Raw genomic sequence first — 13,981 nt, 5'->3', positions numbered from 1 at the left:
AGCATCTGAACCGAGACAATTATTCTCCTTCCTGGCATGTATCCCACTTCTGTTAACCTACGTGCATTTAAACCCATTCTAAATTATCTCAGGTCATTAACCAGTCTTACGATCACTGTCCATGCAAGGTGTACTGCTCCACTACTTTTTGGAAAACCATTATTAAATGCAGTTCCCATCTTATAGTATTCAGTGGCAGCAAACACAGCATAGCCTGTCGTGATTTGTAAAATAATTATTTCAAAATACAAATAAGAATGTCTACCAACAGGCTCTATCAGTCAGAGCGTGGTGAAGACCTTAATAACTTGTGAAGTAATACTGAGGATGTGAGTTCAAGCCTCACTTGGTGCAGTGAAGCTTTATCTTAGAGAATGGCACTGAACCCAAGTTAATAGCCCTACAGTTAGTGTGAACAAGAATAAAACAAAGGCACACATCGAAATCATTTGAACACATTTTATCTTTAATACAAAATAATGTTTCCATCTTAAATATGCCCACACCACACTTGTCCCCTCATCATGTTTGTAGGGCTGCCTTCCACCATTTTTGTAGCCTTGTGACATCGGCTTGTGGCTTTTGTCATCTTGCTGTCTGAGTCATGTCATCCACTTCTTCCTGTTCTTTGAGATTTGCATATTCTTTCTCCGCTTGTTTGCTGTTAGACTTGGTTTGCACACAGGATTAGAGAGATCGTAAAACCACTACTCTCAGATACTTTATTTATTAAACTGTAGAAACATTTAATGTCTATTTAGTATTCTGGTATTGTTGTTCGGTTGTTTTCATTAGAAAAAGTTACAGGGTTACAGGACTGTACGGTACACAGTTCAATATTTTAAAAAGTTGATTTCTCTAAATGTCTAAATACTGCATTGCCCAATCTGCTCTGATCTAGGTATAACATTTTAGATAAAGAAACGTTCAGACTTTTACCCAAAACAATGTAATTATTATTATACCTACAGTGAAGTAAAAACAATACTACATGTGAGGAAAATTGTTTTTTGTCACATCTTGTCGAATGACACATCTTCAAGATTTAAGATCGAAGCCATTCATTCTCAGTTGTTTTTTTTTAACCCCCTCATGGTTGCAATCATCTCATAAAAGTGATATTATTTGATGTCAAATTTCCAAATGTTGGACTTTGTACTCAAAACATGAACTATGCTGTGTATTCATACATTACTATTATTGTTCATGATTGATTTCCACATCGTGTTCGGTGGGGCATCTGAAAAAACAGAAATCCATTCATAATCTGTAATTACAAATCCAAGAATTAAATTGTCTGATTCACCTAATTTCAGGCAGATCTCCTCTTTTAAGGCATTTACTACATTGAAAATTAAACCACATGCCGACATTAAACAGACTAATCACGCAGATTCCCGAAATCCGATTATCTATCCCACCACCCCCACCCCCAACCCCTCCCATACACACAATCATCACATTTTTGTGGTTAGGTGTGTACAGGAGTGTTTAGAATGCAGGTTTGTTCATTTGTTAGACTGATCCTACAGTACCTTTATAATGCTGCCTTTAGGTAAGCAGGTCAAGAGGGTATTGCGGGTCAAGGCTTTTAAGGTTCATGATTGCATGTTGTTGTTGTTTGTTGTTGTGTTCCTGTTCACGCTCTAGGTTGTGACAAGTCACGTGTTTGTACAAAGTACGTTGTTTGTTTGTCGTCCCAGTTACATGATCCATCACTCTGTTTTTCAGCCTGTTTTTTTTCTCTATTATTTTCTATGTTGGTCCATCTCTGTATGTCTTTTCCTTTTTTCATCTGTCTTCCCCTCATTCTGCTCTTCCTCCTCCTCCTCAAACCCCCGTCTCTTCTCACTCTGGTACCTACAAATAGGTGGCCCCAAAAACATAAAGAGTTCGGATGATTTTCTCATAGTATACATGAACAAAACATTCTTATTTTATTGTTTTAGTTGCAAATTCTACAGCATAAATTATTTAATTGTTAGAAAATGTTACTATTGAGCAAGATTCAATTGATATGATCATGAGAGAGATATTATTGTTATTACAGGAAAAATAGAATTAAACATTATGATGGGTGCCAAAGTGAAAGTGGCCAATTTGTACTGGTTGGCGCATTGTTGTGCCAGGCCAGTGAGAGCTGGTGGTTGATTGGTTGGTCTTGTCTTCTCTTTCTCCTCTGGAACTGAGCCCAGAACAGTTTTTATATCATAGTCCTCTGAGTGCACTGCCTATTTTACAGAGGACTTCACTCCAAAATTGCATTATAGACTGGCAGGATTTTATTGGGAACCATTTTGATTTATGCCAAAATATAAACAACGTTACATTTTCTACTAATTGATGTCACATGGCGCTTTTCTGCCCTCAAACAGTGATTTCTGATCACTTGGGTAATTCAGTGCTCTGTAGTTGGCCTGTTAAATAAAGGGTGTATTTCAAGTGCTACATTAATCAGGTTTGTTGCAAACTGACACACAGAAGAAAGATAAATACTGCCCCAAAGATTAAAAAAACAAAAAACAAACAAACAAAAACAAAAAACAGTCGTTAGTAAGTACAACAAGCTGTACTGGCTAGCACAGCAATGGATTACTGTATTGATCCTGTACCATCCTCTTCAGCTGTCAGATGTGACTTCAGATTGACTTTTTAATTGTCCTAATCTTTCATTTATTGTTTTTCTTCATGTGACTGAAGAAAAAAACTACCGACATATCTGGCATTATATGTGGTTGCAGGAAAAAAAAGTCTTTACATATTTTATTTGTGCTCTTCGATGACTGGTCAACTGGACAACTGAACTGTATTAAGCCACTGTAACATATGGACAGTTTGGGAATCACTGTGCTAAACTATTTATTGGCTCCAAAGACAGTCCCTTCAGTTTTGTTTTGCAAAATCCAGACATTCATTTAATTCTTTGCAGCCTCAATGCTACTCTTTACACAACAAATTAAGCCAGGCATACACTGTATAATTGAAGTGTTTTTTAAATTCCATCTCACACTACTTATATAGTGACAGTGTAATTGACTGAGAGTCACGACTTCACTGATCACACATCGCGTTCAGGTTGTTGCTGTTCCACCAAGTACACATTTCAAAATGCCAATACTAATTGGCATCCTAATGCTAAAAAAACAGCAACATGTTTGACTGCTGATTAAAACACCTTACAAACTAATAAACATGCTGATTTCTGACTTCTCTCAAATACAATTTCAAATACAATTTGTCAACTTAAGGTGGCCAAATAACTTATGCAGAATTTTTAATTGTACAGTATTGTCATTTAGGTTATGCTATAGAGATGCAAAAGAAAAAAAAAAGAAAGAAAAAGAAATAAGATTGATTTCAGCAGCAGTTTACATGGAAGTTCTGAAATGTAACCAGATCCAGATCATTTGTTTGCCGTATAGCGTTTCACTTTTGAATGGAAGTCCCCACAACTTTATTTGTTAACATTTTATGCACAGCCGAGTGGAGGATATTTATTGGAGAAAAAATAAAAATAAAAATAAGTATGCATCCTCTTTCTCATTTGTTAAATGCATTGCGACACTAGCTATTGTGGAACATTAGCTAGATTCACCCTTTGAAAATTATTTTTCTTTGTATAATATAATATATATATATAATATATATATATACAAATAATATTATTTATGTAATATACACGTCATATGAAAACAAAGTTTTAAATATAGGGATGATTTTCTTGTGAATTACAACACAGGGGAGCATATCGCTGTGATAATATTTTAAGAAAGATAGTTGCGCAGCGCGGCCAGTGCTTATACATTCCCTCCTCCTGAACAGCATTGACAGGCAGTCGGCATACAGCACATGTGATGAGAAACCTAATCAGTAAGTGGCTGGAGCTAAAACAAGAAAATGGGATGCTGCATTAATCACTCACCGAGTTTTATGTTCTCTCTGACTGTCACCCTGTCTCCATAATTCCTTATCTAGACCCATCCTCATCCTCTTCACTGTAGAAACATTATTGATTATCTTCAGTTACCAACAGATTGGTCTGAACTGACTCTTGAGGGTTACTGAAAGGCCCAAAAGCCGCAGCAGCCTCGTTTGGCTAAAACGTAGTGCCAGGTGAGATTTCGAGCATCCCCCCCGTATACAAGTATTGTTAAGTTTAGTCACAGTATCCGTGTCAGGGGGATGGGGCTGCTGTGTCCCAGAGTCTAAAAAGACACTACGTTTTGGCCCACAGTTTACCACGGATGCCAGTGCATTCCCTGCCGGCCCATCATGTTCTGATGGGGTCCCTCGCATTTGTCACATTCTGTCAAGGCTTTATACAGATGAACAGGAACGCTGGGCAGCTTTGACGCACGTTTGTTGTCCCAGCAGAGTTGACTGAAGATCCTCTGCCAGGCCTAGCTCCGGAGTCGACGTAAGCGCAAGGCGGCACATATATACCCTACTGCCAATCAATAAATCCCCGATTGAGTACTGTCAAGTCTAGTTGCGCACACTAGGGGTCGGACAGCTAATTATTTTTCGTAGTCGACTCTAATGTGATGAGAATCAAAGTCGATTGGTCGATAACGTTATTGATATTTCTTCAGTACAGTAGAGTGGTCCCCAATTTTGTTTGCGCCTCAGGCTGGTAGCACCTGAAGACATATCTTTACGGACCGCTACAGGAACAAATAAAAACAAATGACAAAAATAAAACTCTTCATTACGCTTAATGTAGTTGTTGTAATTAGTGGGACTCCTGCGCATGTTTCACTGTTTCTATTTCACTTGGGGTTTTATCGTATTGAGGATAGACTTGGAGAGTTTGCAAGTGACCGTGCTACCGCTCTCATTTTTGGTAAGGTATTTCCACACGCTTGTAGTTTACGGTCAAATGGCATATGCTACACTGACGTTTGTGTCGTACAGCAAGTTTTAAGTGACACGAGTGTCAGGAGGTTGGCGCATGTTGTATCATACAACTTATATGATGAAAAAGTTATTATTAGCACACAGTTGTTGTCTGCATATTATTGGACATAACATTTTGGCGACAAAGATCGAGCTTTACTTCCCGCTGCTGCGCGGATTATCTTTCACTAGCCACGGTTACAAATCAATGAGTCAAAGGTCCACTGTATATTGGCTGCATGGAAGATGAGATGCTAAAAACACATTACTAGCGATTTGTCAACTTTAAGCTTTTAATGTTTATGAAGAGTAGTAAAGCCGACTCATCAGCTAGTCTATATAAACCCAGTTATAACCCCCGCATGTAACCCGTTTTACTCTGGATGACTAAATTTTGCATCTGCACCGTGACCGCCGTGTGAAATGTTTTGACACATTAAACAAACGAGTCATGGCCTGTCACGTTTGCTCAGCCCATTTGTTTTGTTTTTGAAAGAAAAGTATTATTTATAATAAAAACTGAGTTAAAGGTTGTAGATTTAAACACCAAAATGTTCAACCAAACGAAGTAATTTTATCTGATGAAAGCCTGCAAGCTTAATGCTAACATATAATACAAAATGCCATAGCCAGGTAATGGAGATGTCATAGTAACAATTAACCTCTAAACAACTGCTACTGCCTGCACGGTGGTGGACTGGTTAGCACATCTGCCTCACAGTTCTGGGGACCGGGGTTCAAATCCCGGCCCCGCCTGTGTGGAGTTTGGATGTTCTCCCCGTGCCTGCGTGGGTTTTCTCCGGGCTCTCCGTTTTCCTCCCACATCCAAAACATGTGTGGTAGGTTGATTGAAGACTCTAAATTGCCCATAGGTGTGAATGTGAGTGTGAATGCTTGTTTGTTTCTACATGCCCTGCGATTGGCTGGCGACCGGTTGAGGGTCTCCTCCCCGAAGATAGCTGGGATAGGCTCCGGCAGCCCGCGACCCTAGTAAGGATAAGCGGTAAAGAAAATGTATGGATGGATGGACAACTGCTACTTTAACACACGGAGCAGCAGCATACTGTACAACATTACAAACCCATGCATATTTCTATACCGCTTGTCTTCATTTGGGTCGCTGGTGAGTTGGAGCCTATCCCAGTTGATTCTGGCTTGAGGCAGGGTAAATTCAGGACTGCTCGCCAACCAATTGCTGGGAACACATTGACAAATTACCAATCCCACACACATTCATGTGGACAATTTAGAGTCTTCAATGAACCTAACATGCATTTTTGGGGGAAAATGGGAGGAGGCTGGAGTACCCGGAGAAAAGCCACACAAATACGAGGAGAAAATGCAAACTCTACACATAAGAGTCGATATTTAGACCCCAAACCTCAGAACTGCGAGGTAGACATGCTACCCACTCTTGCACCGTTCCATAAATATACTATAAGCAATATACTGTAGACATAAAATTTAGGATTGCAGCGCTGGCAAAGTGAAATCTGTATGAGCTCAGTTCCAGATGACTTACCCATGCATATGTTGCTGGCTACAGTTCTTGTTCTTAAGTGAACAGGTGCCACTAGATACTTTGGGTTAGTGTGTGTTGTCCAGTAGAGATGCACCAAAAAAGGACAACAAATATTGAATTTTCAAAAACAGTAGGAGATTTGTGGATTTGTATTAAACAATTGTATCGTCCCTTGGACACAGTTGTGCCATGCAAATCTATGTGTTCAAGGGATGTTGTGGCAACTGATTTTTGTAACCCATGTTTCTGTTTTGTCCTGTGTCTGTCCGTCCATCTGTTTGTCCCTCTGTCTACCTGTCTGCCTTTTCCAACTTCCTCCTTTGGTCTAAACTATTTAATTTCTTTGGGCTGTTTTTTTTTTTTTTTTTAAACCTGACAAATGCTTGTTCGTTATATTGCTGTTTCTAATGTGTGCTGCTATCATGTATACATACACGTATTTAACTTCTGTTTACTTTGAAATTTACATTTCAATCCCATAACACACATTGCTTACATTACTACTTTTGTCATGAAAATATGAATGTGCATTGTGGTCGACATGTGCATCTCATGTTATGTAACCACAGGTTATGAGAAATCCCGCAGCCTAAATAACATTTCTGGGATGACGGGTGCCCCACTGCGCCTCACCCCTATCACCAACTCCACCTTTGAGCCTTTCGAGACACCTGGCCTTAGGCGATGCCACTCCCCCATCCCTTCCATCTTGTAGTACAGTAAAGCTAACAAGGAAACATCACAATACACAACTATACAGTACATTTACATGTGTGTGGTGAAAAACAAAAACATGGAAGGTGTACCTCATGGACACCTTATCCATCTCAGCTACACTATCATAAAGATAGAAACAATGAATTACAGTTGTTCTGGCTCTATATAAAAATATATATCATTTTAATAAATATTCATGTCCCAAATTACAGTCTCAAAACCCTCCTGAATATATTGAGATAGGTAATTGGATTTACAGATGTATTTTTAAATACTCTAACATACCTGACTGACTAACAAGGACAGAGGCTAGGTTAGTTTAGGTTTATACTGTATAATAGCTAAATAGCTTTCTTGTGCTACTTCTAGCCCCTGTGTCCATTGCACCTGCACTTGCAATGATTTATGCTGTTTTTACATTTTGACTTGTTTAAACAGAACCTGTGGTTAGAGAAGTTCAATCTTGTGTGAACAACACCAACAAAACAATAGACTGAAAACAGCTGGACTGAAATGTACCATTGTTGGAGATTTAGTACAACTAATACAGTCCCTTGGAATGAACATGGCCCTAATTATTGCATTTATTAGATTCCGCCCAATAGAGCAGTGGATTAATGTAGTATAATGATGCAATTGTACAGAGAACAAGTACCTTACATACTGTATGTACAGTATGTGGAGAAGCTCTTTAGGTTCATTTGGATTTTTCTCAGTGCAAAACCAAATTGAACCAAATGCACCATGTTCGCATGCTTATCAACACATTTGCACCAGAGCTACAGAATCTCAAAATTGAAACTTGGATATACTTTACATTGCCATAGAAGCTGTACACTGACTACTCTAAATTATGTCCAAGTTTCATTTTAAAATATTTTCTCTTGAGCAGATATAATAAATTGTTGCTAAAATATGGAGGAAATATTAACTTTTGTGAAATATTATATTTGTTGATTTTGAGAATGCCCTGAGACATGAAATACACCCCAGAAGACACGCACACAGATAAAAACACACACAGACGGAAATCTACAGCATGTGTTTTAATTCCTGAAGTCAATAACATAAAAAAATAATAGTATATATTTACAAGTAGATTGAAAAAAAAAAAAAAAGAAATTACAGGTAAAAAAAACATATCAGAAAAAAATGAAGCTGTGGCACTACCTTCGATATGAAGTCAAATGAAACCCACACTATTAGATGCACGCAGCACAGTTCTTGTTCTCACTTAGTCCAGTGAAGAAGAAGATAGAGAGTCTGAATAGTTGCATTGTGTACCTGCAATATAAAATAAATAATATATATGAGCTTTCTCCTGCTTCCAACTCGGGCCTCACGCTAAAGCGCACTAAACATGCAAGTCATGTCGCAGGAGAACTGGAGAAAAGTATTGGACGCAATGTGTCATTAATTGCGGATGGACCCTGAACTTGGGAACCCAATGGGCTTGGTTTGGAGGTATTGGGAAGAAATAATGTCCTCTAGTTTCATTTTTATCCTCTTTAGTAGGGACAGTAATTCTAGACTCGTTTAGACACACTTTAAACCTCTTAAAGGTGTTTCAATAAACCTAACAGAGAAATACAAATTACTCATTGTCTTTATTTGTCCACCAAGAATAGTATATACATATTCAAGTAAACAGCTTTATAAGAGTTCTCATGCCACACATATTCATATTTGAAGCTAATCTTCGTAGCCTCCCTGTTTTCCGTTTGCTGTTATTGACGTGTCAAATCTCTTTTGTTATTAATACACAAAGCTTCATCAATCAATGCCTGACGATACATCTTACTCATCATCATACTGGGATTGTAACCTTGGGTGAATTGATGTCAAACACAACTCTACAATTGGTAATGCATACAGGAAGGTCGCTACCTTTATTTTAGTGAGTCACACGCCATACATTTTGGCAGTCACGGTCACAGAAAAGTATGGGATGCCTGGGGAGCAAAGTTGCTGAATCACCCCCACATGCTCCCTGTGTGCTCTCACCTGACATCTCAGTAAAAGACTGAGCTGCATAGTTGACATATGAATGAGTTTTTGATTTGTTTAATTTGTGAGTCGGTACTAATCAATAATAATAATGATTACAAAAAAAAGAAAAATCTTACAAAGTGGATTTATCTTATTTCTAGTGAAAACATTGCACTGTACTTATTTAAGACAGTTTTTTCAAAATTTTCAGCAAGGCAAAAAGATCTTATTTTAAGAATTGCATCAAGTCGATTCATACTAGTTCCATTGGCAGATTTATTTATTTTTTAAATAAGTGAAAAAAAATGTTCCTAGAACTAGAATGAATTGATTACTTCTTGTGACAGCTCCATCAGCAAATGAAAGAAAAGGAGGAAGAAAAACATGTTTTCAGGGTTTTGTTTCTGCATTAATAGTCTTGAAAAGAAAAAAGCTGCATGTGCACAACAAAAAGGAGATTTTAATGTGTTACTGAAACAATATAATGCAAATGTTCTCTTGTTTTTATTGGTAAAGCAGTGAAACCATAATTTCCTTTTAAAACAATTAATAAACACTCATTTAGCAATTATTCAATATTTGCCTCCACTTTTTATCTTGAGGTGACAAGTGTAGTAACTCTGCAGCTCAGCCCATATACAAGAATCTCATCTCATCACCCATTACCACAAACAGCGATACAACTTTGCACTGAGTCCAGTGTGATTTGGCTGTGAGTGGCAATATTTTCAGTTTACGCCCTTTTTGGCTTCTCTTTCTTTCCCTGTTGTAACCCTCATTGAACTCCCACCCTGCCCCATCCCCGTCCCTCCTCTTCTGGCCATCCATCTCGTCTTGGCTGTGGCAATTCAGTCAGAGGCACCGTAAACGGCTACTGGAGCGACAGCCCGTGGTAGAGAAGAAATGGACAAAAGCAACACGGCCCGCGGGAAGATGAACTTGAAAAAAAGAGAGACGTCTTTCAACATCCAAATATGCAAGTAGATCAAAGAGACTGCGCTGTGGGATCTGTGAGGTTGTGTTCTGACACAACCAGTGTGCACATGGATGTGTGTGTATGTGTGTGTTCATGTGCACATGCATCTACCTCTATACCTAGATGCACAAATGTCATCTTTTTTGAGAAGAGGAAAGAATACTACAAACTTTGTATTTATTGTTTGCATAATGCACCATCATGTCTTCTTCACAATGGGATGCCTGTTTCTCTGGTTTGGCATATAATGCATCACAATTGAAATTATTTATTTAATACTGATTAATGTATATGGCCTTTGGTTAAACCATTATGTTGTTGTACTCAGACTAACAAGGATTTAAAACTAAAACTATAAATACATCAGTCAGAAATATAACATAATTATTTGACAAAATTAATCCTCAAAAAGTTGGTTTCTGTTAATATTTTATTTATATTTTTATGCTTGGTGTTCTGAGCACTTCAATGAGAAGATTGCCTGACAGGAAAAGGTAACATTTTTTACAGGAACATTAGTTAATGTTCTATCAAATATGCTTATTTTCATTCTGGGCAAGATGGAGTGTTAAGGAGATCAATACTCGTCTTAAGTGCTAAAGTAGAGCCAGAAATTAGAAGTGCTTTTTCATGATCGATTTGCCCTTGATTGTGCACCAATAAGGCAAATGTAGAACAAAGTGTTCATCGGGCAAATTTTCGAACTTTTGATGAGTCAACCTTACATTTCCTTTCAGCGTAATTTACTGTGCAAGATAGGTCCTCTTGTATTTTCTTTTTCTTTCAGAGAGGCTTTAGATTGATTTCTCATTATAATCTTTGAAGGTAAACGAAATAGCTTATTTTGGAAAAATATCTTGCATAGTAGGACTTTCTGATGAAAGGTGCAGGAATATTGTGGTAAGTTGTACATGTACATACCAACGATTTGTACCTGCACAAATGTTGACCTGTGTATGTCAGGGTGACTATGCCCTGATTCAGTCAATTCAAGGCAGCTTTAACATGGACTGATTGAAATGGTATTTGGTCATGCAGGGTTTTATTGTACGTTCGTTGCACAATGTGGGCATGTTGGGCAACAGCTTCCATTTTTCCTGAGAAATCTAATGATTTATTTTATCTTTTTTTATTGTTGTTTGGGTTCCTGACAAATATGTCACTTTTGTATGTAGCATGGACACTGTGCACACACAAAGACACACACATCAAGACCTGTTTCCCCAGTTTATACCTCTCACACCTAAGCCTCCTATCTCCACTTCCTCACAGTGCGTGCCACTTTTGTCATGGTCATGTACATAAAATGTAAAATGTGCATTGTAGTTAACTCTGCATGGGTTTCCATTGCAAGCAATAAGGATTCTGGCATGAACATAATGTGAGGGTGTTTGGTAAGATTTTAGTCTTGAGTTGTTTTTATATAGACTACCAGTTGTGTGTGTGAATGTGTGTTTTGGCATATGCATATGCACTGACAAAAGCATGAAAAAAAATCTCTTTGAATGTAAGAAGAGGCGGGACATGCTGACATTATGCATGCCAATATGCTATGATGCTACTGGTCAGTAAAGACTAAATTAGGTACTGTAACGGGGATGGGCAGGGGTGGGAAAATTTATTTTTGCAGGATGGGATGGGGTTATATTTCTTAAGTATAGCAACTTTCTTATTAATCTTGAGAGACTTGTGATAAGAGAAACATTAACATGTTTAGCTTTTGATTTTTCCCTTTGTTTCTGTGCTTTATTATTATTATTATTATTATTATTATTTTTACAAAATATGCTACTCTGAAAGCCATGTGCTTGTCAGATTTATGCAAAGACATGCAGTAAATATGCACGAATGCAAAGATGTAAAAAAAAATATACATTTTTTTCCATGAATGTTTGAATTTCTGCTCTTCTGCATGAAGACCATTCTCCCATCCAAGAGACTGCCCTACCAAAACTTCCTGTTCTTGTTTTTACTTCTTGTGTTCATTATCTACTTTCTACATTATTTAATATTTCCATCTGTCAACACCTTAAATTGCTGAGGTAAACATCTACAATGTGGTATACAAGAAATGAGGATCAGAAAACCTCAGCCTCTAACTTGGCAACAGAAACCTTTTAAGTTACTTTACACCCTCATAGTTTTTCACTGAGCTTACGACCTGTATTTGATTATTACCAAACAAGTAATAATGTTATCTTTATAGTGAGATACATATACACTCATGGTTGAATTTATTTAATTACAAGTAGGGTCATAATAATCATGTAATCTTTACAATGAGATACAGATACACGCAACGTTGAATTTATTTATTTACAAGTTGTATACAGTTCAAAACTGAGCCAAAAATATGTTTTATTATTATTATTTAAAATGGAAACTCTGAACTAAAAATTCATACAAATGTCATACAATTTGGAGACCGACCAACATTTTTTGGGGAAAATGTCCCAAAAAATCTTGGTGTTTGATGCCACGCCAGACAAAAGTACTGTATATCTCGTTGGACTTCACTCCCATAAGGATTAATTCCATGTTTTGTGTTTTCTTTGGGTATTTTGTGTTTCCTTTGGGATGCCTGAAAAAAAGGGTACTTGTGATAGCATAGAGGAAAAGAAGGATGGTGCCATTAGTTAGCTGTAAGTAGCTGTAGGCTTTACTGTAGCCACGTTCCTACAAGACGTTCTAGTTGGCTTTGGTACGCTACGCATTTTGTAAGCATTTCTACTGCTAATGTGAAGTCACCAGCGAGAAGTAAACAAGAAAAACACTAGATCCGTAGTCTGTTGCATCCCAAATCATTTTCTTCATTTTGTATTGTGCCAAAGTAGCACACATGGTTTTATTTAATTTCCCTTATGAATAAAGGAATAAAGTAACTATCTATCCTTTGCAGTGAACCCCTGCATTTGGCAATCACAAAGTTTGCCCCTTCGCAGATTTTTGGGTTTTGAGTTGATTTGCATTATTTGCTAAAAAAAAAAAAAAAAAGAGACGAAGAAAAAATATCACCTATTTGCTGTTTTTGTGCTTAGGCCAATGCGATAGCACTATTGTTTGGCGCCTCCTCGTGGCATCTTAGTGTCATGAACATATGGTTATGTGAATTGAGGAGTTTCATGTAGACAGACATAGTACTTTGCCACCATCTTGTGGCATCAACAAGTGGTTACAAACTTTTTTTCGAGGGGAGTCAGCTACGGATTTTCGCTGTTCGCAGGAGGACATAGTCCCTATCTTCTGTTAATAGTGGTATTCATTGAATCTTATTCTTTAGACAAACCAAGTTATGAAAACTGAGTTGTAAAGAAGCAAATCACAAAATACACATTGGGGGACACAAGTACTTCCACTACCTCCAGCTTATTATTGAATCAAGAATAAAACAGACATTCATTTTCTACACTGCTTATCCTCACTAGGCATGTTAATAAAAATTGCTGATGTGAGGTAGCTACAGATTCCAATCCTAATTCAACGTGGAAGTGATATTTGTGTCAATCATACCGACAGACTTCAGTATCTTTTTTTTTTTTTTTTGGTCCTGTTCGGCTGTTAGGTCAAGCAGAAAGGAAGAGCTGCATCCCTTTTATGACAGACAGTTTAGCTGTATCCCTTTTATGACAGAAATTTGTTTGTCACAGTGGACTTTTTATGATGCTACTGTGGTTTCTTTGTATTCTGATGGATATTTATGGAGAATTACAGTTGTTCAGTGAAACAGAACACATTTTTTAAAGGGTAGTGAGAGAAAAAACAGAGAATGAAAAGGTAACTAAATAATATCGGAAAAGAAGACAAAGCACTAGCTGTAAACAAGATGAAGAAAGTAAAATGACACATTGGATTCGAGTGTTGTATGGGTCAGTAGTGCTACA

The 13,981-nt window shown here is 37.5% G+C and overlaps 1 protein-coding gene across 5 annotated transcripts in view; it reads left to right on the top strand.

Annotated features, from left to right (window-relative positions):
- Positions 1–13,981, top strand: part of LOC133466159 (potassium voltage-gated channel subfamily C member 1-like) — a 102,277-nt gene that overhangs the window by 62,637 nt on the left and 25,659 nt on the right. The window contains exon 5 of one of the 5 annotated variants that reach the window (XM_061749583.1): positions 9,977–13,314. The exons of 3 other annotated variants lie outside the window; for them this stretch is intronic. In XM_061749583.1, the coding sequence (XP_061605567.1) occupies positions 9,977–10,020 (44 nt within the window). In that variant the 3' untranslated portion in view covers positions 10,021–13,314. Of the gene's footprint in view, positions 1–6,987; positions 13,315–13,981 lie in introns of those variants that run through there. One more of the 5 variants, XM_061749581.1, reaches the window with a different exon arrangement.

The sequence above is a fragment of the Phyllopteryx taeniolatus genome, chromosome 16 (genome assembly GCF_024500385.1).
Source record: "Phyllopteryx taeniolatus isolate TA_2022b chromosome 16, UOR_Ptae_1.2, whole genome shotgun sequence".
Taxonomy (NCBI): domain Eukaryota; kingdom Metazoa; phylum Chordata; class Actinopteri; order Syngnathiformes; family Syngnathidae; genus Phyllopteryx; species Phyllopteryx taeniolatus.
Note: the sequence above shows the minus strand (reverse complement) of the source record. Positions and strands in the feature narration are given on the sequence as shown.